The 26,792-nt window shown below is 39.3% G+C and overlaps 1 protein-coding gene across 1 annotated transcript in view; it reads left to right on the top strand.

Moving 5' to 3' along the window:
• The window catches only part of unc5a (unc-5 netrin receptor A), an 860,398-nt gene that overhangs the window by 634,698 nt on the left and 198,908 nt on the right, over positions 1-26,792 (top strand). The window contains exon 3 of the mRNA XM_048542935.2: positions 16,786-16,929. Coding sequence (XP_048398892.2) covers positions 16,786-16,929 — 144 coding nt within the window. The remainder of the gene's footprint in view (positions 1-16,785; positions 16,930-26,792) is intronic.

Here is a 26,792-nt window from a genome sequence, read left to right as displayed (position 1 = left end):
TGAACACAGCAGGCCAAGCAGCATCTCAGGAGCACAAAAGCTGACGTTTCGGGCCTAGACCCTTCATCAGAGAGGGGGATGGGGTGAGGGTTCTGGAATAAATAGGGAGAGAGGGGGAGGCGGACCGAAGATGGAGAGTAAAGAAGATAGGTGGAGAGAGTATAGGTGGGGAGGTAGGGAGGGGATAGGTCAGTCCAGGGAAGACGGACTGGTCAAGGAGGTGGGATGAGGTTAGTAGGTAGATGGGGGTGCGGATTGGGGTGGGAGGAAGGGATGGGTGAGAGGAAGAACCGGTTAGGGAGGCAGAGACAGGTTGGACTGGTTTTGGGATGCAGTGGGTGGGGGGGAAGAGCTGGGCTGGTTGTGTGGTGCAGTGGGGGGAGGGGACGAACTGGGCTGGTTTAGGGATGCAGTAGGGGAAGGGGAGATTTTGAAACTGGTGAAGTCCACATTGATACCATAAGGCTGCAGGGTTCCCAGGCGGAATATGAGTTGCTGTTCCTGCAACCTTCGGGTGGCATCATTGTGGCACTGCAGGAGGCCCATGATGGACATGTCATCTAGAGAATGGGAGGGGGAGTGGAAATGGTTTGCGACTGGGAGGTGCAGTTGTTTGTTGCGAACTGAGCGGAGGTGTTCTGCAAAGCGGTCTCCAAGCCTCCGCTTGGTTTCCCCAATGTAGAGGAAGCCACACCGGGTACAGTGGATGCAGTATACCACATTGGCAGATGTGCAGGTGAACCTCTGCTTAATGTGGAATGTCATCTTGGGGCCTGGGATAGGGGTGAGGGAGGAGGTGTGGGAGCAAGTGTAGCATTTCCTGCGGTTGCAGGGGAAAGTGCCGGGTGTGGTGGGGTTGGAGGGCAGTGTGGAGCGAACAAGGGAGTCACGGAGAGAGTGGTCTCTCCGGAAAGCAGGCAGGGGTGGGGATGGAAAAATGTCTTGGGTGGTGGGGTCGGATTGTAAATGGCGAAAGTTTCGGAGGATGATGCGTTGTATCCGGAGGTTGGTAGGGTGGTGTGTGAGAACGAGGGGGATCCTCTTAGGGCGGTTGTGGCGGGGGCGGGGTGTGAGGGATGTGTAGCGGGAAATACGGGAGACGCGGTCAAGGGCGTTTTCGATCACTGTTCGGGGGAAAGTTGCGGTCCTTGAAGAACTTGGACATCTGGGATGTGCGGGAGTGGAATGTCTTATCGTGGGAGCAGATGCAGCGGAGGCGGAGGAATTGGGAATAGGGGATGGAATTTTTGCAGGAGGGTGGGTGGGAGGAGGTGTATTCTAGGTAGCTGTGGGAGTCGGTGGGCTTGAAATGGACATCAGTTACAAGCTGTTGCCTGAGATGGAGACTGAGAGGTCCAGGAAGGTGAGGGATGTGCTGGAGATGGCCCAGGTGAACTGAAGGTTGGGGTGGAAGGTGTTGGTGAAGTGGATGAACTGTTCGAGCTCCTCTGGGGAGCAAGAGGCGGCGCCGATACAGTCATCAATGTACCGGAGGAAGAGGTGAGGTTTGGGGCCTGTGTAGGTGCGGAAGAGGGACTGTTCCACGTAACCTACAAAGAGGCAGGCATACCTGGGGCCCATGCGGGTGCGAAAGTTACTTTGTCAACTGACTCATTATTGAAACACACAGCAATATGAAGTTACTCTCCTTTCCTGTCTCATCCAGACTTAAACTCACCACAAAATGGTCCCAAAAATTACTAGTAAGTAAACTTTTAAGTGTTGTAAATCATACTTGTTGCTAAACATCTGCTTGGGAAGTGAAATTAATTTTATTAGTAACAACAAAGTTGCTGGAAAAGTTCACCAGGTTCGGTAGCACCTGTGAAGGAAAATAAACAGAGTTAATGTTTCGGGTCCAGTGACCCTTCGTCAGAACTACAGTTCTTTTGGCTTTTATTAAGTGTGGTATTCTTCTTCCTTCAGATTTTATTTTCTGCTGAGTATTTCAAAATAAAAGCTTTTATTTAGCTTTCTTCTGTCTGCTTATCTCTCTCTTGGTCCAATTTTTTTTTCTTCTTTATTCCCTGTACCTGATTTGGCATTGAATTTAGTATTGAACTGGCAGTTTCTCATTCAGAGTGTGCAGCTTATTAACATTCCTTCAACCAAATTGATCAAAGAGGCAGATACTCACTTACTGTGCTCACATGAATTCCAGATCCCCTGTGGAGGACACTGCTCTTTTTAGATGGCTACTGGGAGTAATTTCCTGTTCACAGGCATATTAAAATCTATGAGCAAGTGTAAAACTAATAAAAGCCTAGGGTTGCATGTTCACCTCTGACTACAAAACATGGACCAATATTTTGACTGTGATCCAGCAGCAAATGCCTAAGTTTGGACAACCTTTTGGCTTTTGTACACTCTGAACATGATTTTCCCCTTCCTTGGAGTGGCAAGGCATGTCACAAGAAAGGAAAATATTTTGGTGGGTTGCACCCCCCCCCCCGGAAGAGATTCTCCCTTTTTCTGCCACCTCTGCAATTAAGATCTGGGTTAAAATAAGGTTCACAGTTGACCCCTATGACCAACCACCAATTATGGCCTTTGAGGAGACAATTACTAATCATTTCGGCCCCTCAACCTGCCTCTGACCCAGTTATTTGCTTTTGAGGCGTGCAAGTAAAATAGCTTCTTACCTGAGAGGGAAAGCAGAACAACTTGCCCAGAAATCTGTAGGAAACGGCAATGATGGGGGAGCATAGGAATGGAATTCCCCTGAAAAGGATCTATCAGCCCAACAGCTGCATGCCTTAATCAGTGCACAGCTTGCACCACCTCCTCTGGGAAGTCACCTTGGGTGGGGTGGGACTCCAGATTCAATGATAAGCTAAAGGGCTTGCACCTAAGTATTTAGTTGTTGCTGAGTATGATGAGCTTATCTGTTGGTGGAAGTGGGGAATCTCATGGTCCTAAAGTTACCCACCTGATGATAGCACCCACCATAAGGTAATCTGCGTAGGATCTGAAGATTTAACGTGGCAGCACCGGTCTCAATGAGACAAACTTACCTACATCCCAGTAGGCCTCAAAGAAAACTGATTGTTAAGGACAGTAAAATAATCTGCCAGAGTTTTGCCTACTTCATCAACCATTCAATATTGATTTGCAAACACCTATGTAGTCTTCACAATCCACTTTCCTACCTCTAGGTGTCACCTGTAAATTTAGCTTCCAGGCCTTCCCCAAATTATCTAAGTCATTGAGATAATTTCTAAGATGTTGAGGTCCTAAAACAAATCCCTATGGAACTCCACTCAGAAAATGCTATTGCGTCAATCAGAAGAAATACCCAGTTATGCATGCTGGGATAACAAGGTGTTGAGCTGGATGAACACAGCAGGCCAAGCAGCATCAAAGGAGCAGGAAAGCTGATGTTTCGGGTCTGGACACTTCTTCAGAAATGCATGCTTTCTGTTTTCTGCCACTCAGCCAGTACTCCCTGACACCATGATCTTTTTGTTTTCTACAAAAATCAGACAGGTAGTATGTCGTCAAAAGCCTTCTGGAACTCCAAATACAGAATAACTGCAGGCTCCCCTTTAACCACAGCCCATGTTACTCTGTAAAAGAACTCAAATTGCTTAATATGACTTCTCTTTGATGCAACAATGTTGATTGTACCCATTTAATTTTCATTTTTCTGCATGCATAGCTATAATAGTTTGAAGGCTGATTCCTCTTGAAAGATGTTAGGTTAACTGGCCTATAGTTTTCTGTTTTCTACATGCCTTTCTTCTAGAATAGAGAAGCTGTATTTGCATCTTTCCATTCTGATGGAATATCTCCTGAAATGTGGGAATTTTGGAAAACACAAACACATTTACTAGCTCATTAACCATCTTTTTTAAGACTCTTAGGTGATGTTCAGCTCAACACAAAAATTTTCAACCAGCAGTTAATTTTGGTCAGTTAAATTTGTTCATCCAGCCTCCCATTTTATTATCTTGGAATCTCCAGCATCTGCAGTTCCCATTATCTCTAATTTTGGTCAGTACTGCTTTCCTAACTCCCTTTCACCTCTTGATATACTGCTACTACTAGAATAGATTTGAATCACCAATATTAATGCAGAGAGCAAAATATTTGTTCTTTTCATGCACTGTTTCCTTATTCTTACTATTAACTGCCCGTCCTACTCTTCACAGTACTAACATTTACTTATCTTGTTTTTTTAAATACCTGGAAGAACTCTTTCTGTTTTACATTCCTAGCTAGCTTCCGCATGTTTCGTCCACTTGCTCCTTTTTACTCATACTCTGCAGCGGTTTATATTCTTATCAATTGTCTAACCTGCCCTTTCCTTTGTTAAGCCATTTGCTTTTTTTCCTTATGTTTGATGCTTTCCCTAATTTCTTTCATTAAATGCTCCTTCCTTCAGAAATTGTCTTCAGAGTGGGCATATATTTATTCCGAATATTCTAAAACATCTCCTCAACAATCTGCTACTAAATCTGTTGATTTGTCTCCATGCCCAGCATGCCAATTCATTTCAGCCAGTTTAGGTTTCATGCCCACATATTTGCCCTTATTTAGGTTTAAAACACCCATCCAAGGACCCCTTTCCCTTTCAAACTGGATGTAAAATATAGCCATATTGTTGTAGCTGCTACCTAGAGGGCAGCAGATTAATGTAATAAGTAATCTTATATTATTTATTAATCCTGTAACATTCCACAATATCATGTTTAATGTGCTGTGCTCTCTGGTTGGTTTCACAATGTCCTGCTGTAGGAAAAAAAAATCAGAAGCAGTCTACAAGCTTCTCAGATAACAAGGTGTAGAGCTGGATGAACACAGCAGGCCAAGCAGCATCAGAGGAGCGGGAAGGCTGATGTTTCAGGCCTAGACTCTTGTTCAGAAAAAAGACTTCTCTTCCTGGCTGCTCCTGCCAATCTGATTTTTCTAGTCTATAAGTAAATGAAAGTCACCTACAATAATGTTTCTTCTTGTATACTTTGTCCTACATTGTGGTTACTGTCCAGAGGCTCATTGACCACCCATCCCCACTCTGCCACACTATTCTTCACTCCACCCAATCTGATTCTGCGTCTGGATCTCCTAGATTATATCATTTAAAACAATTGCATAAATATTACCCTTAATTAACAGTACTCTTCCTCTGCTGTTACCCAGCTTCCTACAATTTTTAAAATTCCTTAACCCTTCAGTATTCAACATCCAATCCTTGTGAACTGCGACAATGTCTCTGTAATGGCTGACAGATCATTTATTTACTTCAGTGTGCACCACTAACTTGTTTACTTTGATGTGAGTGATACATGCAGTCTTGTTTGTCTTTCCATTATCTTTAACATCTAAACTTGATTGTTACTGTATTCCTAGTTTTTCTTCATCTGACCCTCCCAGTTATTCTCAAGCTTACTTTCCAAAAGTACCATATTTCTCTTCTACTTTGTCAGTACTCTTGGATGTACCAAATTTTTTCACATTTGATCTCTTGTCCCAACTATTCTGTTGAAAGTCTCTGCTATTTCCACAGCAATGTACCCTACTGAACAATTGCAAAGGCTGATAGCCCTGCACTCCAGCCCTCTGTCCTTATCTGCCTCACTTACAGCCAAACTTTCCTACCAGTGACCAAATCAGAAGATCCTATCTTCAGCGTGATTGCCTCCTGGACCAAATAATCCAGATAAGATTCCCCTCCTTAATGTGTCTATAGTTGATCCGCCTGTTTATAAACTCTGACCTGAAATTGCTTGAATTTCAATTTCTACGCATGTGTTTAACCTGGGTCACTATAGTCTGCTGGGGGTCCCTAGTACTGCAGTGTTGATATATCTTTGTCAACTTTAATTAACATTAAATATATAAATAATGCAGTTCTTTTAAAGTTGCTTTCTACATATTATTAATGTTGCCAGAAAATAACATATTACGCTAAAACTTTAGAATAGAAAAGACCTTAACCACTTAATAGAGACTCACCCAATAGCTTGTTCATTTGTTTGTAGCGCAGTTTGAACCAACTCCAATCAGTATCAATAAATCTAGCTGTTTCTACATTCCTATCTCAGGATTATTTGCTCACCTGCTCCTCTAAGTAATCTAGCTGCCTGTCTTATGGTCTTTCTGTCAATCTCCACAAGAAATGGTATTTTATGACTTTGGCTGCTTAGCTAACTGCACTGGGCTGACAACTTGACTTGCAGAACTGTTTTAAATTCTGATAAGTCGCTTTAAAAAGGATCAAAGATGATTGTTTGTCATGTGAATGAATAATACAGGACCCAAATAAGGTGTGGTAATACAATATACAGTCAGAGCTTTGGCTTCTCATTCCTGTGGTTTCATTCATTCAGAGGCCTTCGTGTGTGAAAGGCAAGTAATTTTTTTACATCAAAGGTGTCAATAAGTTTTATTTATCATTTAAAAATAAAGGAATACAAGAGTGGCAATAGTTCATTTAGCCAACTGGATAATCATATAGCTTAACTCCACTTTTCCATACTATCCTCAAATCCTTTGATATCATTAGTATCCAGAAATCTTCCAATTTTTGGCTTGGATATGCTCAATATTTGAGTTCTCATAAACCTCTGGAGTACAAAATTACAAGATTCACCACCCTCTGACTGAAGAAACTTTTTCTCATCTCAGCCTTAAGAGGTTAGTTCTGAGATTCTGTCCCCTAGTTCCCAGATTAATTGGCCAGAGGAAATATTCAACCTATATTTACTTTGTGGCTCCTCGTTCTTTGAAACTAGAGACAAGAAAAGAGTAATTGTCTCAATCTCTCCTCCTAAAACAATTCCACTATCCCATGAATTAGTCTGGTGAGCCCCCATTTCACTGTTCAATGGCAAGTATATTCTTCTTTCTATAAGACCAAAAGTGTACACACTGTTCCAGGATTGATCTCACCAAGGTTGTGTACAATTTCAGCAAGGCATTGTTAATCTTACGCTCAAATCCACTTGCGATGAAGGCCAATATACCATTTACTTGCAAAATTCTTGCTGAACCTATAACATTGTGCACTATGCTGTAATCAACCTGTTCAGAAATGTTATGATACATCACTGGAGCAGGTGGACATAAACCTCTCCTGGCCCAGGGGAAGGGACACTTGCTTGAGATGTGGTGACCCTCAGGTTAAACCACCACTAGCCATCTTTCTCTAATGAGAAAGGAGCCCTGTGATCTTCTGGAACTGTGACAACTTTACTATTTTACTTACACTGCCACATGAGACCTCTTGCTGCACCTGTATGTCAGCATTTAGTGATTAATAAATGAGGACATTCAAGTATCTTTGAACAACAACACTTTCCAACATCTGAACATTTAATAAACACTGCCATTCTCTTCTTTTTTACAGCAAATTAGACAACTTCACAATTGTTTATATTAAATTTCAATTTCTAAGTTTTTTCACATTTAGTTAACTTGTTCAGTCCTACTTATTGCGTCCTTTCATTCTCCTTATAACCTACATTCCCGCCCAGATTTGCATCATCAATAAATCTTAAAATATGTTTGATTCCCAAATCAAAATAATTGACATAAATTGTAAATCTCATCAGAAGGAATAGTCCTTTCCACAGCCAAAATAGAATAATTAGTTCACACAGCATTCTTGAATATCAGTCTTTTAAAACATAGCTTTTTTAGATAGCAAGGTGTAGAGCTGGATGAACACAATAGGCCAAGCAGCATCAGAGGAGCAGGAAGGCTGATGTTGCGGGCCTAGACCCTTCTTCAGAAATATAGCTCTTCTTTCGAACATAGTTTTTATGTTGATATCACCGTATTATATTCCTGGTTGGTAGCAAATCCAGGTCATTTTCTTAGAGTCTGCAGTGATCTTGCTAGCCTAGACAATATGGCATAAGGCCTTAAAAAAAACATTAGTGTGCTTTTTTAAAAACTCCCAATTATCTGTAAGTGTTAACACACCATATTGTAAGGTTTTCAAGATACCGCAGACTCTTTTGTCAAATTGCTCATATGTGAACAATGGATTAAAATGTTATCCATGCATCATTCTTTGCCTTCCATTCTTCTCTAGAATTTTGGAAATCGTCCTTTGGAAATTGGTGTGTTCAGACATGATTCTAAAGCACCAATAGAACAAAAATATCCGCAGGGTGTTATGAAGGTATTTAGATACTTAGCAATAAATGCAACCATATCCTAAATTCAGGGAAGTATACCAAAGGGCCTACTCAGAAATTGATACCTGAGTGTTATTCCTTGATAACCAAAATATTAGTGGTAAAATAAAAATAGAGCAATTGAAAGCAAGCTAATAAAGGATGGACAATAGTGCACCAGGCAGTAATTCCATCTGAGCACTGCAACAACATTTTGAGTAACTCTTAAAATTCCAATGTCAGGGCACTTTGATAATAAGAAACATCTATTGGGAAAATATTGGCTAAAATACCAAAGCACTTTTATTAGCTAGGATTACATAAAGATGTCGTCACATTTTGCCAGAAAAGTCAGAGAAGTGGGGAAACCCCAATTATCTATTAAGCTTGCACCTTCAAACCTATTGCCAGTTTTCTAACAACAGTTCAACAGGGTTTTATTAGATTGTGTTAGAACCCAATGTAAAAACAGAAATGGAAATCAGTATGTTATTAAAATTGTGAATGCTCCCAAAAAAATTTCCTGAAGCAGTGTTTGGTAATCATGCCAGCAGGTGGCACCATCTTCTATTTGTTATCTGGCACCCCCTCTATTTCTGCTACTATATCCACCTCCCATTAAGGGTCACAATCTAGCACGCCGTCTGCTCCTTGCAACATCATCTCCTCGTGCTCTCACTAAGCCTACATGGCTTCCCAGGGGCTGACTCAGACACCTTACCACCTCTCCCCCAACCTGCACCACCGGCACTAACAGCTCTGCCAGTGACTTCCACCTTACAAAATTTCTCCCTTTGTCTCATTCCAGGTGAAAATGACCCAAAAATGGCTGAAGGAACCAGAGCAGGTCTTTATGTGCTCAGTCTTTGTCTCCCAAACTAAATGAAAAAAATAAATGCCTTAACTATTGAGGACTCTGCCCATTTATATGATATCAAAACCTCCATGTGCCACATCAAAGTAAGAGTTATTGTCCATGGCCACATTCCTCTTCCCATTACCCTCACTGTGAATTATACTCTTAACATGTCAAGCTTCGACCTTTTATTACTTATTCTGTTATCTTGTGCAGAATCTGTTCAGTCACCATCACTAAGAGGGTGGTGCCCCGAGAAATATCCCCCTTTACGTCTAAGGAAAAAGCCACAGATCCCTCAGAGGATAGACTGACCACCTGCCACTTACTCCCTCCATCAGCTCAGATACTGACACCTTGGTGATATAATTTTATCTAGATTAGAATAAGAAACACATTCTGGTTTGCACTTCACTACCACATCTCCGCAGGTATTTGAGGAAGAAATGGCTGGCCTCCTGGCACTCAGAGACTCTGGAAGATGAGACAGCTACTCAGCCTCAATCAGGAGGAAACTGCTTGGTTTCAGAAATTAACAAATTCATACAAATGTACAGATTGATTCATAATGTTGCAGGATGTGGTCAACAGTGCTTTTGGGTACAGTTTGTACCGCACAAAATAGGTTACTGCTAGTGTTCATGTACAACATTTTGTGATCACAAGCCTATTTCACTTGTATCGTGTGGGTGCCTGTTTAATCCATTATCCTTTGAAGGGCCTCGTGTAGGACTGGATTGGAACCCCCCTCTTTACAGAATGAAACACCAATCTGGGTGAGGTGGTAGCCATTTTTCCCTCTTTCACACATTGCTTCCATCATCATTTAAATAGCAAAACACCAGTCACACTTTACAGAATGAGTCACAGACTTAGTCACTCAATTTAGGTGGCAAACAAAATCTTCATATTCCTTTCTGGTTGACTTTCATTGTAATCCTCATGGGCATTAATTTTTCACTACCTTTCCAGCCAACCAATTTATTTCGCTATTTATATCCTTCTTGTAACGCCTGAGCCGCAGGCGTACTCTCGTGACAGTTATTTGACAGAACCACTTGAACTGACTGTGAGCCAAGCCCCTGATCGACTTGGAAGCATTTTGCCAACTGCTGAATGAACAAACTCATGACTCGCTTACTGACTTACTGTGATTGCCCAGGCTGCTTACATTAGACCTGCTGAGTGTGCCCTACTCCCCAGATTGTAATGATGTGGATCCTGACTATCCTAAGCAGTTGACTGAATGAGTCCAAGTCCTGGATTGATTGTTGATGCTGCCCCTGCCTCACTGCACTGGGAAACCCAGACTAAAGGCTGCTTCCCTTGATTTGACAGACGACTACTCATCTTAGACTTTGAGATATGGCCATTTGTCTGGAGCATATGTTGTGTGTTTGCTGCGTATGCTGTTAGCACATAATGCAAATGTGAAATTGTTGTAGCAAGGTGTCACAAAGCAATATTTCCACCCCTTTGGTTAGTGACTGCTTACAACTCTGCTGTTCTGCCTGGCTTTGTCTCTGTGTTAAACTGCAAGGCAAGATAGAAGTAAGCCTTTAAGGTCTGGCAGAGGTAGCCAAATGCACAAAGGCAGGGCAATGCCAACATGCTCTGAGCATCCAATTAAACGCAAATAAGAGAGTGCTAAGACAACAAACGAGGAGCTCTGAGATGAATTCTGTTCAGCTGGCTGCCAGTCATTGGGCGCAAAATGTCCTTGTGGCAGCATTGCAATGAGAGGTGTCAGCATGCCCCAAAGTGAAGCATTGAAGTGCAGAGTGGTATCACTAATGGATTGGAGATGTGCCATGGGGATGCATTGAGGCTGCTGCACACCCTGTATCAACACCTGTAGATGGGGAGTTGTAGGCATTCACTGCTGATGGATTGTGCCTAGGGACCACTGCCCAAGATGGAGGCCTGGAGGAGTAAGGAGTGAATTGAGTCACCAGGTACTCTGTTCTGACTTCTATGTTGAGAATTGTCTCTGTTTCTGTCCAATGGGTAGGAGAATGGGAAGCTGCATATTAATGAGGTAAGATTGGGTAATAATGACACGCAAATGGATGAAAATAGGCCTCTTACTGTTAACTAGCAAGACTCTTGCCTTGTTGGTGAAAACTTGGTAAGATAATTGGACTTTATTTTCTTGACATTGAGAATTGCATTTCTACCAATCCCTCCCTATATCCCCAACTGACTTTTCTATGTCCATGTCATTGAGGGACTGGGAGGATTCCGCCCTTTATTTCCGGTCCTTGTTTTGAGTTGCAGAGAGAAAGTAACCAAAGCATGTGAGTTGTGCAAAGAAAGCACTTGAAGACATTATGAAAACAAGAGCAGATGAAAGGGCCAAAGTTTGAAATTTTGTTCTTGGAGATGAGGTGTTAATGTTGTTACATGTCTCTAGAGAAGTATGAAAAGGAGGGTTCATTATTAAATCAAAAAGAAAATCAATGAACTAAAGTACTCCAGACAGGAGAAAAAAGTTAGTGAGTGTGAGATGACATACTATGACAATATTGAACTGAGTCCTATTAGCTGGAGCTCACCTATTTTGATAATTCTGAAACCAGACAGGCTGTAAAGAATCTGTATTGATTATCACAAAGCCAAAGCAGTAACTAAAGTGGATTTGTATCCTATTCGAGATTGGAAGACTGTATATTGAATGAATTGGACGTGCATGATTTGTCACTTACATCGATTTGCTAAAAGGGCATTGACAATTCCCATTGACTGGTGGAGGCATAGAAATGTTAGCTTTCCTAAAACCGGACGGGCTTTATTAATGTAAAGCCATGCCATTGCAATGAAAAGAAAAAATGCACCAGCAATGTTCCAATGATTAACCAATAAAGTCATTAACAGACTGTGTAACTGTCTGGCTTACATTGATTATTTGATTACGTTCAGCCAAACCTGGGAAGAATGTTTGCAGCATTTGACCAAAGTGGTGATTAGCTACAAAGGCCTAAGTTTGACGAAAATCTGTCGAAAATTGAATTTGTCAAAGCAGAAGTGACTTAGTTGGGCCACACTGTGGGACAAAGCAAAATAGCAGCTCAAGAAATGAGAGCAATTTTGGATTTTTCTTTGCTGAAAACAAACCACAAAAATTTTGAGATATTTTGGCTTTTGTGGATTTTAACGGATGTTTGTCCCAAACTTCCGCCAAAGTTCTTTTTAAAAAAAATGTTTAGACTTTCTCCAACAAGCATGTTAAAACATTTGAGTGGACACAAGAATATCAGATTGCATTCAACAATTGAAATCTGTGTTGCCAAATGTATTGGTTTTAGCAGCTGCATATTTTGAGAAACCTTTCTATAAGTGGCTGTTGATGGCAGTGACATGGTGTAGGTGTTATTTCACCACAAGAAGATAAAATGAGAATCAAACTGTCAATTATTTTTTGAACAAAAAAAATTATTCTTGTAGCTGCAGTTACAATGACAGTCAATCAGAGATGTGTTGATGTTAGGTACCAATGTACTTACAAATGTGAGCTTAAGTTTGCAATGACACCTATGCCACCTTTATGCCTTTTGAAGATTTTCTTTTTCATTTCCCTTCCACTACAAGTATTGTATTGTGCCTGGGAGATTGATCTGGAATACAGCCGAGCTTTAAACATGGCATCAGTTGTAAAAATCAAGGAAGGCCCTGGAAGTAGTCAGCACTCTGCTGTTGGTGAACACGGGGTAGCATGCGATAGCACTGGTCTGTTCAAACAATGCGTCCAGTAGTAAGCAGGTCACTGTGGTTCTGGAAATCATTTCCAATCCACTGTTAGAGTTGCATCCAAACTGGTCTTTGTGTCCACCTTCTCATGGAGTCCTCTCCTACTGAGCTTGCCACTGTGACAAATAGAGAATTGGTGCTGGTGCAATTGCTAAGTCGTTAGCCAAGGAATCTGAGCGTAACTAAATTTAAAACTGAAGAATTCCCCTCAATTTGGGAGAGGAGAAAAACTTGCAGGGATACAGCTTTGTGATGGGAAGAAATTGAATCATATAGGACTTAAATCTGTTCTTTTTATAATTTGTAAATGCGTAATGGAGAAAAATCTATCCTGGTATGATTATATTTCATTTGCAATAAAATCTTCCAGTTTCTCACATTAGTTATTTATCCTTGTTAGAATATGCAATTATACAGAATATTTTGGCAAGGCTATGTCAAAACAAATTTTGAAACAAAATTTTAAGAATTTGCAGTAGGTCTTCATATTTATAATAAATCATACTACAGTGATAAAGTATGACATTTTGCAGGTGTTATACTTAGTGTGACTGGTGTCTCTTTGAATCATTGTATAATTCTCTGTATTCATTATTCAGTATTTATTGCACTGTTTTGAATGTTGCAAATTGCTGATGAAATGAACATTCTTCTTCCCAAGATATGAAACATATGGTACATACATCACAAAATGCACCAAGTAGGATGCATGTGCTTGAGATCTGAACGAGTGAGTGAATATGTGCTATTTCTTAGAAAGGTGTATCAGTCTTTTAGCAGCAGATCTTCATTCATTCTTATTTTCTCCAATCACCATGACGCATAAAATTGCAGCTGGAGTGGGAGGAGGCTGTGATCTCTGAGAAAACACCATCAAAAGATGATGTGCTTCCTTGATCAGGCGACAGAAACCTATCTCTGTAGGAGTTACAAGGATGTTAGTTGGCATGCTACATAATGGGAGGCATATCATTTGTACAGGAGAAGCTGTTGAATACAGGGACAGGAATAGAGCACTCCCCGTGGAGAGCACAGACTCTGAGCTCCCTCATTTGGCTACAGATGGGAAGCTTTGTGGAACAATTAAGACAATACTGAAATAACAACAAGACAATGACTGAGATTCTGTCAGCATTTTCAGAGACTTGGCACATTTTTGGAGGGAGATTGGAAGAGACCATTTAAAACATGATTGCCATGATGAGTTGTGACTTTACACTGATGCCCACCTCCATGGAGTGCCCTCCTGCATGGAGAATCAATTACAGAAGACAATAGACTGCGCAGCTGGTCTTGGCCTGCACAAGGTTTGCTATATTAAGAACATGGAGTTAAGTTTCATCATCTCGTGTCGGTGAATTATAGCAAAGTGCTCCCCAGCTGTTGGCTCTCCGAGAAATATGCTTGGGTGATGAAAAAGAGAATGGAAGAACTGAATTTCCTGCTGAAGGTGCTTCTACTTTATCTCAATCACATGTACTTTCCCTTTCTGTGAAAACCTCATGGTTTGACTTCTGGCCTGATGACTGAGTCTGGCATTTCCAGGTGCATGTTGCACCTTCATAAACCACAGAACATAAGATGGTATCTAGCATAAGTATCACAGCTATCGCAGCTGGAGAATCTGTCATGGGCTTCTGTAGCAGCTAAGTGTGTGGCTGCCAGGTCCCTTGCAACATCAACCTCCCCAAGTGAGTGTTCTTCACCTTTGTCCTGTGAGTTTTCTCCATGCTACAAAATGTTTTACATTTGGTGGACCACTATCATTTTTGACACCCTTGTTGGTGCATACTGAAAAACGTCACCAAATCTGTTTACGCATCTCAATCAATGCCTTGTTCTTGAATCTTTGTTGTTCTCATGTAACTCCAGATGAATTTTTCCTCTGCATCTTTACTTTTCCTCAATGTGGGCATAATTGGCAAGATCATGGAATGTTGAAGGAATAGAATCCCTTCCAACTGGTAGATTACTGGTTACTTTGAGGGTGCCTTGACTTCAGCCTGTGACAACAGTTCTGAAAAAGGGTCATTAGACTCAAAATGTTACCATAGATGCTACTGCTGACTTTCTCCGCAATTTGTATTTTTGTACCTATTTTACTCTGTCGGTTTGTCTGTGTGTGTAATGGGAAGTTTATAAGGGGATTTGAGTTTTAATGAGTCATGCTATATGCTGATGGTTTACAACAGTTTACCTTTAAGTAGAGTCTAATTACTTGTAATAAATAGTTATTCTTGTTCAGTACAAAAACCTGCTCTGTGCTTCCCATGAATCTGTGTCTGAAAGACAGGTAAATTGGGGAACTTTGTATACTTTATAATTCTTTAATTCTTGTGATGAGTCCAGGAATAATTCCCAGTGAGCCATAAAAATAATAACTGTGCAAAAATGCTATTGGTTTGAGAGACTTCAGCTTTGCTCTTAAAGTGAATGTTTTTCACTCAGCAAGTCAAAAGTACAAGTTGGAATTGGGGGAAGATAGCTGAAATGTTTTGATAAGTACATTTCAGTTGCATGCCAAAAAAAACAATCAGTTGCCGAATTCCAATTCAGAGGACATATTCTGGACATTTGCCAAAGTGTTTTCAAAAATGTAGACTAGAATGTAATAGAGGCTTGATAGATTTATATGAAAAATGACTTTGCCAGAACCTTTAAATTAGAAGGATAAAAGCAAGTATTCTTCTGATTGTTTTAAAAAAAAGTAATAAAAGAAAAGCCACACTTTCAAAGTTGGCTTCGTTGAGTTGCTTGAAGAGAATCAACACACTTATATTACAATAAGTCACAACAACATACTGTGCACTGCAATCAAGTTCCATCACTTTTGTTTATAAGGAAGGAACAAAACAAAATACTTAGTTCACCCTTTTAATTCTAGTATTCTAGGTATTGATCCATACTTAGTGAATTAATCAGTGCATCTGTAACTTGATGATATCTTTGATTTTGACATAGCATTGATCAAAAGCATTTCACAAGTAAGGACCTGTTCTTTTCTTTCTCTTAATACTTGTTTTTCTTCATCATAATTTGACAGAATTGCTGTTGTGTACTGTAGAACTGGAGAGTGATATAGTCAGTGACAGGACAACAACTGGTAATGATGTTTTAGAGATGGTTTTCATTGAGGGAAAGTATTCTGCAATTGAACATTGGAAAAACCAATCAAGAGTTAGAAAGCTTGGAAATCTGTGGTTTAATACACAATGTGGCTTAGTGCAATGCAAACATATTAATTATCTTCAAGCAACTAAATGAGGACATATTTGGAGGTATGTTTCTTTTTGCTCCTTTTTTCCTTTAATAACTGTATTTGATAATACTAGTATCAGGATGTTTTATGTACACATTTACAAAAGGTGAAATTAATTGATAGTTAATATAGTATCATTTTCAAAATATGGAGTGGGGTCATTTTTGATCAAGTATTTCTTTCGATCTACACTATCAATTAAAATCCAGTATACATACATTTTTTTAGCTCATTGATTTATTGTGCCTTATGAAGAACTAAATAGATCATCTTATTCAAAGCTTAAAAATTAAAAGCAGAATGCCCAGCACAATTGTATAACAAAGTGTTGTTTATTCAAAAATGTTTATTAAAAACTACATGATCTGAAAATCATACTTCAATATCCTCTATCATCCATAAAACCTCTACTGCTGAGGAGAAGGAAAAGCAGAGTGATGGAATGGAACACAACCATCTGTTATGTTTCCTTCCAAGTCACAAACCATTCTGACTTATAAATTTACCATATCTCTTTCGTCAGCAGATCAGTGGATAGATCAAGATGGGCAATGATCTGAAACCTAGAAGCAATTATTGAAAAAATGTGACGTAAATATCTAATGAAATATAAAATCCATAAGACGATATCCATATAATGAAACTATAGATTTTTAGGTGCACATTCTCCAGTTGATGGACAATCTTTGAACATCAGTTGAAGCTGTGCTTATTGATTTTTGTGACTCACATGACACGTGACAAAACAGGTTAAGGCTGATGTATTGAGGTTTTGCTAATATAATTGTTACTGCCGACAGGACTCCCAGTACTACAAGTTCGAACTGATATTTCACGGCAGCAAGTAGAGAAGATGTTTGGCTTAGAAGAATATTGGTGCCAGTGTGTGGCCTGGAGTACCACAGGCACTACTAAAAGCCAGAAAGCTTTTGTCCGCATTGCATGTAAGTATCCAAACTTTGTTACGTATCAAAATATATTTTGGGTCTGCTAATCTTTGTAATTATGTTTTTCAGTAGCTCTGTTTAGTTCAGTCAGTGATAATCTTACCTATGTCATGAATTTGTTAAGGACTTTCATTATGATGTAAGCACATATTGTGGATTTACATTTCAACATTGCACTGAAGGAGTTTACTTTATTCAAAATGCTAACATTTTGAATGTAATATTAAACCAGGGTCTCAAATTCATATTCTGATAGATGGGAAATAATTTTCTGGCAATATGTGAGTACAAGAAGTCCTCCTAATACATTAAAGAAACTTCTTCTCACAAATAACATCGCTATTCTTCTAAGTTGCTGCTTTTGAAATCCCATTATACTTAAATTAGTTGCAGTATTTGGCTAGGTAACAACATGATTGCAATTTTAAAGTACTTTGTTGCGTGAGGCACTTTGGGATTTCCTGGACATGAAATCAGGTAGCTGCTTTTTAAATGAAAACCGTTTCGTGCTATCATTTAAATGATAATTGAAAATGTTTAGAAGAATGGTTAGTTAAGTTCAAATAGATATTGTGGCTTTTTCTCTAGCTTGGGCTGTTTCCAGCACAATTAATCTGAAAGCAGCCAAACCAGAATACAATATTGAAGCATTTAAAGTGAAATTACTTCCAACACAAATCAAGATCTCGCAAATGTTTTAAAAAGAGGAGGTACTGTCCTAAAAATGAGCTCCTATCAAAAAGCCATGTAGCCCCAAACTAAATTAAGCACCTTAGCAAATCTTCACTAATTGTGCCTGTTTATGAGCCATTAAGGAAGTTCAGATAACAAATTGATTCTATTAGGTCCAAAGGCACTTACAAGCACATTTTACAAGCTTTTTAAAAAAAAAACATTGACTTGGTTACTGTACCTCTGTAAATATTTAGGTGTTCAGTATAATCTTTAAAGTCATTTTCAGTTATTTAAAATTATATTACTTGTGCTGGTGAATGTATACTTGGCATTGTGAGAAACTGTTGGCTGTACTGCTGAAACTGCACCAGACAATAATTATAAAATATCAAGGCATTATTTTAATACAAATTTCAATGTAAAACTATTAGAGATTTAAAACATTGTCAGATTGTGCTGGTTTATGAGAGATTTGGCATTGGTCAATATGCAGCTATTTTTGAATGGCAATTTGAGGAAAAGAAAAACAATTTGAACAATGGAAGTTTTGACCATGATAAGGCAAGGGTGAGGGCTTGCCCCAGTATCCAAAAATGCCTTGAGTGTCAGATGTTTTGTTTAAAAAACATGGTTTTTATTACGTATGTGTATGCAAGGAGAAATCATACACTCGTGGATGATTGTAGTATTCTACCAGGACAATGTTTGAGCAATTAATTTACAGGTATTTTTGCAGCATGTTCAGGGAATTACATGCATCTGGAGTGAGTGGGATTGCACCAAAGGCCTCCTGGTCCAGAGGACTCTACCACTACACCATGAGAACCTTCAATTCTTGTTATTATTTCAGTTATAACTTCTCACTCAAAAAGTAGGGTCACAACTATTGCACCACAACAGCCCCAGTCAATTTATATGGTAGTGTTTATTTGTCAAGCTGCTTTGTCTTCACTGAAATTTTTCCACTTTGACCCCATGTCCTATCTTTCATTAAGGGTGCCCCCTTCCAAACACTTGGGATGGCACAATGGCTCAGTGGGTAGCACCTCAATGTGGGGATCTTTATTGTTCCCAATTTGGTACCCTTTTTGTTTCACTAATCTGCCTCAAAGGATAGTATGGAATGTTCTGGTCTTTTCTGAGCAACAAAGCGGTAATGCTACATTGGTAATGTTTGATGCTCCAGTTACATTGTGGTACATAGCACTATAACCTTCCCCGATGAGTTCAACGTTCTCTATTTTTTAAATTCACTCACAATGTTTGGGTGTCACTGACTGGCCAGCATTTATTGCTCGTCGCTAGTTGCCCTTGAAAAGGTGATGGTTAGCTGCCTTCTTCAATGTGCTGAAGGTAGATCCATAATACCATTAGGGAGTGAATAGCAGGATTTTGGCCTGGCAACAGTGAAGGAAAAGCGATTATATTTCCAATTCAGTATGGTGAGTGGTTTGGAGGGGAACTTGCAGGTGGTGATATTCTCCTAGATCAGCTCCTCTTGTCCTTCTGGATGGAAGTGATCATGAGTTTAGAGAATACTATCTGAAGGTCTACAGATCTTTGGTGAATTTCTGCAATGCACCTTGTAGACAGAATACACTGTGGACCTCCACAGGTGGTGTAGACTCAGTGAGCACCAATATAGCTAGTACTATTCCTCGCTTTATAATACAGTTCAGAATAGTTGCTGGACTAATCTGTGAGTTGGACCCCACTTTCCTCATGATTGGTAAGTTCATTTGAGTCCAAGATTTGATTCATCACTTGTTCGTAAATTTGCTGTGGACCTTTGGTGTTCCCAATTTTGTACCCTATTCATTTCACTAATCTGCCTCCAAGGGCAGTATATAGTGTTCTGATCTTGTCTGAGCTCCTGACTGGTAATGCTACATTGGCAATGTTTGATGCTCCAGTTACATTTGTTCATAATGTACATTATAGCATAGAGTCTTGTCTTCCTTTATCAGGACAAATCCCTGATTAGATCCCACTGTTTGGACAGAACAAGGGATCTGTCCCAGGGTAGTAACGATGGTTGGACTTGTTGGGTGGTCTAGCCATGGTAAGGCAAAGTAAAAGCCTTCCATTATTGTCAAGTCATTCATCCTAGCATTGGAAACTAATAGCTTCAGAGGACACTCTTCCCTCACCATCTTCTATACACTGTAGTGGTTGGGTGCACACAGTCACACTCAATGCCTGATCCTGATCTCATTCCAGTGTCATTCATGCCGTATTGCCACACTACTTTTCATAGCCAGGACCTGTTATCTGTCAGGACATTTGATGCATGCATAGTTACTCACAGACACTGCAATTGCTGTTCTGAGGCCATTCAATGTTTGGTTTTGATATGTATGATTATGGTTTCCTGTATCTATGACTTAAAATTGTCATACGTCATCTTTTAGAATATGCCAAAGAGGCCTAATGGCACAACGGGAGCAAATCCTGGCCCATCCTGTGATTGAATTTGGAAAACAGGACATATTCTGCCATCTGGTCATCACTGGGTTCCCAGTTCTTCAGTTGTACTCTTACCCTCCACACAGCTACAATTGGGTGAATGATCTTTTGGTGAACTTTACTTTTAACTCTTGCAGCTTCCTTCAGTAGCCTTACTGCCATATAATGTTTCCAATGATTTTTTCCTCATGTACGTGTATCTCCTCCCACAAGGCAACATATACACGTACCTGTCCCAGTCAGTCATGTAATTATGCACTACACCAAATACATGACTAAAATCCATATGTACAGTGGTTAATTTTTCTTCTTTTTTTGGGGTTTAGCCAGAACTACAAACTCTGCAACCTGTCTTAACCTAGCTTTTAAAATCATTATCGGGCATCATACAATTTCATGGCAACCAATTTGTTTAAAGTCTACAAGATTTGAGTACAAATAGTAATCATTTCATATCAGCTGACTTGGGTCTCAGGTCTCCCTGGTCTATTTTGTTCCATGGGAGTTTGACTATACTTGTATTGTTGCTTCTTTAACTTGGATAGAACTTAAAACTGACTTCTACTGTTACTTTTACACAGCAATTTGAAGCTTACAGGATTTTAGATGATTTGACAAATTTCTCCAAACTTGTTTTTCTTACCTTTCTCTCTTTGAATTTAGGACATCTATAAAATGTTTATTCCCAATCTCCAGTTCGAAACATCTGAAATTAAAGTAAATTCTCCATAGTATTAAGTACTGTGGCAACCACCAGAAGCCTAAAATACTTGAACTTTGCAGTATGTTTTTAACACCATCAGTCCAATTCAATGCAAACTTATTTTTAATGTTTATTGCAATTATAATTAAAATACACTTCTGCTTTAATCCGAATCATGAAGTCACAAATTCAAACTAACAACATCATGCAAACAAAAACATAAATCCAACAAATACACAGACCAGTAAAGATGCCATATGCATTTAAAGGAAGGGAAGCAGAAATAAGTCAGTTATGTGAATGACCCCAATTCTTTTGTTCATGTCTTTCAACTGCCATTGGAAACCATAGAGGAAATGTAAATTTTCACAAAACTGTCAAAATCCAAAGGAGAATTTGCTGGATTAGCCACAAAGAGAGGAAAGAAAACACACGAAGCCTGCTCTGTTGAAAGGTCAATCAGTTGGAGGGTGACCTAATCATTAGAAAATCAGTGCGTCATTTCTTAATATTTTCAGTGATGAGATATGTGTGCTTAAAATAAGAGCCGTAACTCGAGTCAGATTATCTGACCTAGTGACACAGCGTGTCTGGCTGAAGTCTTGTTTAAAACTGATACAGTGCACTAGATGTGACATACCATTCACCAGTTAATCAAGGTGTGCTGCTGTGCAACTATCACATAGTTGCAACGTAAAAGCTACAGCAGATTTGAGAAAGCCAGCCTGAGGTCAATATTCATCAAAACTGTGAGATAAGCCTTTTTCCAGGGAAAACCATCAAATGTCCAAATGGATGGAAGATCACCCAAAACTGGTAAATGATACATTTGTGTTGTTTGCCAGTGGTCAATTTGATCAGCTGCTAAAGACTGGACAGTGACAAAGTTTGATCATGCTGGCTGGTTGTACTGAAAAGCATATAATAAGACATACCTCAGCGTGACAGCTCATTCAGGAACAGAAGTTGTTTGATCAATGATCGAAGATTGAGACCGTGCAAACTGATTACCTGCTTCAGCCTGATCATCAGAAATGTCCATGTGAATGGGCCACTTATGATTACAAGCATTGTATGGATAAGCTGGTGATGTATGACTACTATTGCAATATTTTTATAGTGTACCTAGCTACGATAAAAGGATAATTGGGTATATCCCACTGTTGAGATTGCTTTGGGTTATTGATATACACAGCAAACCCAATGATTCAGAGAAGGTAGGGATAAAAGCATGCATGAGCATGCAAGGGGAAGTCACACTCTCATAAACACCGGGGTTCTGCTAGTACAATGCCTTTGCAATTAAAGTTAAAGGAAGTTCACTTGACCAGCTTCTTTACTGCAATCTTTCCACCTGATTCCTAATATTGTCATTCTTTGATCACATTGTAATATCACTCTCCTCCACCCACCCACCTCCAATCTCATCTCCTCTTGATTCGATTTTTCCAATGACACTGTCTTATAGACTAACCCCTGTCAATTTTGCTGGTTTTGTTTTTATACCAAATATCCCATGAACCCCATTCATATGACTCCCTTTACAGCATCCAACGTGGAAACTGTTAGCCTATGTGTTTTAATGCTTCAGTTTACAGTCTTCTCATGCTTACAATCCCTGTTTACAACTTCGAGTATGAACTTATATCTGTTGAGCAGAAGTATGTGTTTCAGTAATGGGCTCACTGAAACTCTCTCATGTTCTCCATAGGTTTGAAGAGAATAAACAATAAATGTTCAATCAGACCAACTGATTTGGGTTATAACACATTAATCAAGTTTATCAAAAGCAAAGCAAGTAGATAGAGTGGTAAATTAATACAACAGATAATCATTTGATTACAGAATTCATAACTGGGAATACTTGATGTACAAAAAATATACTGATCGGATTTTTCCAACAATCCTAGTATTGCTAAACCTGTCAGTAATTTTGTGTATGGTTTTATTCAAGAATTTTTAAAATTAATTTTAATGGGCATATTCGAACAGTGGCAAGTTATTCATTTAAGTGTTTTGGTGTGGTTTAGATTTCACTTCCATTTTAAATTGAATGCTGGTCATTTGAATTCCCTGGCCTTGGGAGTACTGCTTTTTTCCTACCAGTGCCAACCACCACCAATCCCACCCCACACAAGCTGATCAAGTTAGCCTGCATCCCTTGCCACTCTCCTGTGACCCAAGGTCACCAGCCCTTAAATCAAGATGTCCATCCACACCATCATCTCTCCACAACCTTGCCCTTCTGATTTCCCCAACTATTGTTAAAATTAACTGCTTTTCTTCCTTTCTAATAAAAATACATCCATTATATACTTTTCCCAAGCAAAACCTCAACATTTTCCCTTTTCCAAAGCTTGTTTTCTGCTACTGGACCGACCTCTCTACCTTGATATTTTTGAACTCCTCACCTATATAATAGAACTATGGCACAGTAAAAATCAATTTAGTGAATGGTGCCTGTTTGTTCTATAACTAGAGCCAACCACTCTAATGAGCCCTTTTAATTTACCCCCAAATAATGCAATAGCTTTACGAGGCTACTGTATTCAGTCTTGTCTGACTCATTCTCCAATCAAAAATTACACAATGTTTGCCTGTGCCTTTTGTGGTCCCTGCTTCACACAATCAGCTCTTGCTTGATTCCCAGTGCTATTTTTGTCCATTCCCAGCTGTCAGCAACTGTGCTGATCTTTGGCAGGCAGTTGCACTCTTAGAGGCTTTGTTGCTTCCAAATAAGTATCATATGATAATGATTCCTGATCATGTAATTACCTGCACCACATTCGACTGCATTTCATTTATTCAACCTGCCCTACTTCAGCTCTTTTGTCACCGCAGCCTTCCCTATTAGATCTAGAACTCTTCAGTAGGGGCACCTTCATAAGCTCAACAGTTCTACACCGCTATCTCTTTCCACTACTGCAAATAGTAATACCTTCATACATATGCCAGACCTCCAATCTGCTCGTTCTTCCACTCCTCCAGTTTAACACTTCAATCCATCCAAGCATCAGCAAAGAATTGACCACCTAACCCTAACCCTATTGCATATTCCCATCAAATCCTTCTTTCTGTGTGTTCACAGAGACTCAAAGTAATTTTAACCACAGATTATAATTCTGGCAGTGTTGCTCTATATCATGGTTCTGTGATACTATAGACTTCAGGATGTTAATAACTGTTCACAGATTGAATGAATCCACAAAGATAAGTTGTTACACACAAGAATCAGTAATTACTCTGACTGGAATATGCTGTTAAAGGACAAGGACAAACTTATACAGGAATTGAAAGCAATTAGCCATGCCTGGGAGAGGAGGCAAATAGTCAAAATTTCTTTAATGGCTGCTTGATACGCCTGTAGATTAATTTATTGCCCTTCAGAAGAATGTAAGGAGTTAACCTCGGGAAAACTATGTCTACGAGCTGACAGTCAATGTCAAATGTAAGAAGAACGAAGTTACTTTTGAAAAGTAATCAGCTGCGGGTAATTGATAAGTTGTGTCACAGGTTTCTAGTCGCTTACTTGAGGGGTCGTATTTGATTGCTACAGGCAATAAAGTTTGAATTATCGTTTCAGTACTTGTTTATCTGTGAGATTTCTTAATAAGTAGCTGAATTAAAGATAACTTGTGATTTACCCACAACTATTCAATCTCAATTTTAATTCAGATCACTACCTTCTCTGTTTATATATTTCTCACAGCACCAATTAGACTGTCCTAATTTCCCTCACCATAGACTTAGCAATCACAACGGACCTTTTTCTGAGTCCTTTCTATGTCTGCTCACAGAGACCATTGAAGATATTGAAGGATGTGTAGGGAATAAAGTGCAGGATTGATACTTGCAGGAAGAATGAGAATGCGCCAATAAGGAGGAGTTGGACACAGAGAAAAACAGATGCGACAATGACAAGTGTGTAGTACATCCATACAAAGAAAAAGAGGGGAAAACTTGCCAAAAGGATTATCCAATGACAGAGATGCTAATGCCATTACAGGAGAAGAGATTTTATTTTGTACATGTGCAAGTGGAACTCTACAATGTGTAACACACAATATTATAATGCTTCTGTTGCACAAGATATATCTTTCCATTTGCTGCTCCCAATTCCATAGGAGATCCACAATTATGTCTAAAAGTTCCCAATAATTTCATCGTAAGATGCAAACACTCAGGCTCATCGAAATAGTCATGAACTGAGATAAATTATATTTATGTTGCAGTGATATTATTAATCTCATAAAAAAATTCTTTTCATGATGCATCAATTGAAACAAATTAATGTATAATTTTAAGGCTCGGATTACATAAAACTCTGCCCAAATTTAGTTTTATAAATGCCAATTGCTGTTCCCATCAATTACAATAATTCATTAAGTACTCCAACATTACTGTAGTAGGACTAGATATTTATCGTTGATACTCAGTACACCTACGAAGTAATTTTATTTGATTTTAGCCATAATAAACATTCAAGTAATGAGTGTTAGTTTTGAGGAAATCTATCATATTTTTGTGAAGATTCTAATTCTGAGACTTGTTGCTTTAAACAAGGTGTTTTATACTGCAGAATGTTGCGCATCAACTGTACCAAATTGAGCTAAGCTGGGAGAGTGAAAAACTGTACATATTCAGCTTTAAAACTTATACTAATGATTATTTTTGGTGTTGCTATCTTCCCCGGTGTCTGTGGAGGTTTGTGCATGCGGCTTGTACTAAAACAATTTAGCCTGTTAGCAACTTTAATTTACCTTGTGGATTAAAATACTGGCACCAGAATCCTGTCTGAGCAGCAGCAGGTTTGGTTCTGTGGGTTGCCTCTGACAGGAGCAATTTACGCTGAGTTGTTGCTGGCTTCAGCAGTACCATCCTAGTGAAAATGGAGTCTTAGGAACCTGTTAATGTCAACATTCTTAGAATGTTGTTTGAAATGATTAAAACTTACCTCTTCCACTATTGGAAATGAAACAGTGCAACACAAGTGAACGTTAAGAGCACAGAATGTCCAGCCAGTATAGGTACAAGCAGAGATGAGAGAAGCATGAGATTCTCTCAAAATGCACTTTTTGCTGTCAGAGTGTTTAATGCATAATGCTGAATATTTAAGAAGGTGTACTTTCGGAGATCAGGTGGCAGCCCCATCAGTACAGACATGCATACTCACGCACAATTCTTGGAACTGATCCAGAATCACATTGCTAGAATTATAAAGTTCAACTGTGCCATCTGTTACAAAGAGATTTGCAGGGAAGGTGATTACGACACCTGACTTTTTTTGCCTCCAGCTCCGTTCAGGCTAGCACAGGAGAATTTTGCCATTTCAGTTAATTAGCTATCCAGTGATATACAGTCTAAGGAACTGACACTCAATACTTTGAGCCCAGTGTAAAATATCACAGAAACTCAATATCTTGAAGAGACAACTAACCATTCAACTTGCCCCACAGCCCACTTTTCAGGACTATAAATTCTGGTAAAGAATGAGAATGCAGAAAGTTGCAGTCTGACCTGTGAAGAGGGTGTCGCGGTGGAAGCAGAAAAAGTAAATATGAACACCTTGCTCTCATTCACAATGAACAGACCTAGTTTCTATGCAGGAAGGGCATCAAAAAGGCATGAAGTTTGAGACAGATGGCTCTCCGTTCAATAAAAGTATAATTGCAAACTGCAAAGTGGGCAATGTCAAACTAACTGTGAATGTAATCATCCAGGTTCCTTGAACTTGGCAGCAAATGAAGAAAAGCTTTGCTGGTAAGATGTGAAGCTGCACAGATAAGGTTACATAATGAGAAATCTGAATTGAACTTCTGGAAAAACAAATCCAATATTGGGTACTCCTGAATTGATCACTTAGTGGAACCAACTCTAAACTTCATTAAAACATCTTGCCAGAAAGTAAAATCTGATGCAGTCCTAGTAATGCAGGGCATACGGTCATTTATCTTCCTCTCCTTGTCTGCAATCCACATTGTAAATAACTCGTGACATTGCTGTCCTTGTTTACTTT

Source organism: Stegostoma tigrinum, chromosome 13 (genome assembly GCF_030684315.1).
Source record: "Stegostoma tigrinum isolate sSteTig4 chromosome 13, sSteTig4.hap1, whole genome shotgun sequence".
Taxonomy (NCBI): Eukaryota; Metazoa; Chordata; class Chondrichthyes; order Orectolobiformes; family Stegostomatidae; genus Stegostoma; species Stegostoma tigrinum.
This window is presented reverse-complemented; position numbering and strand designations above follow the sequence as displayed.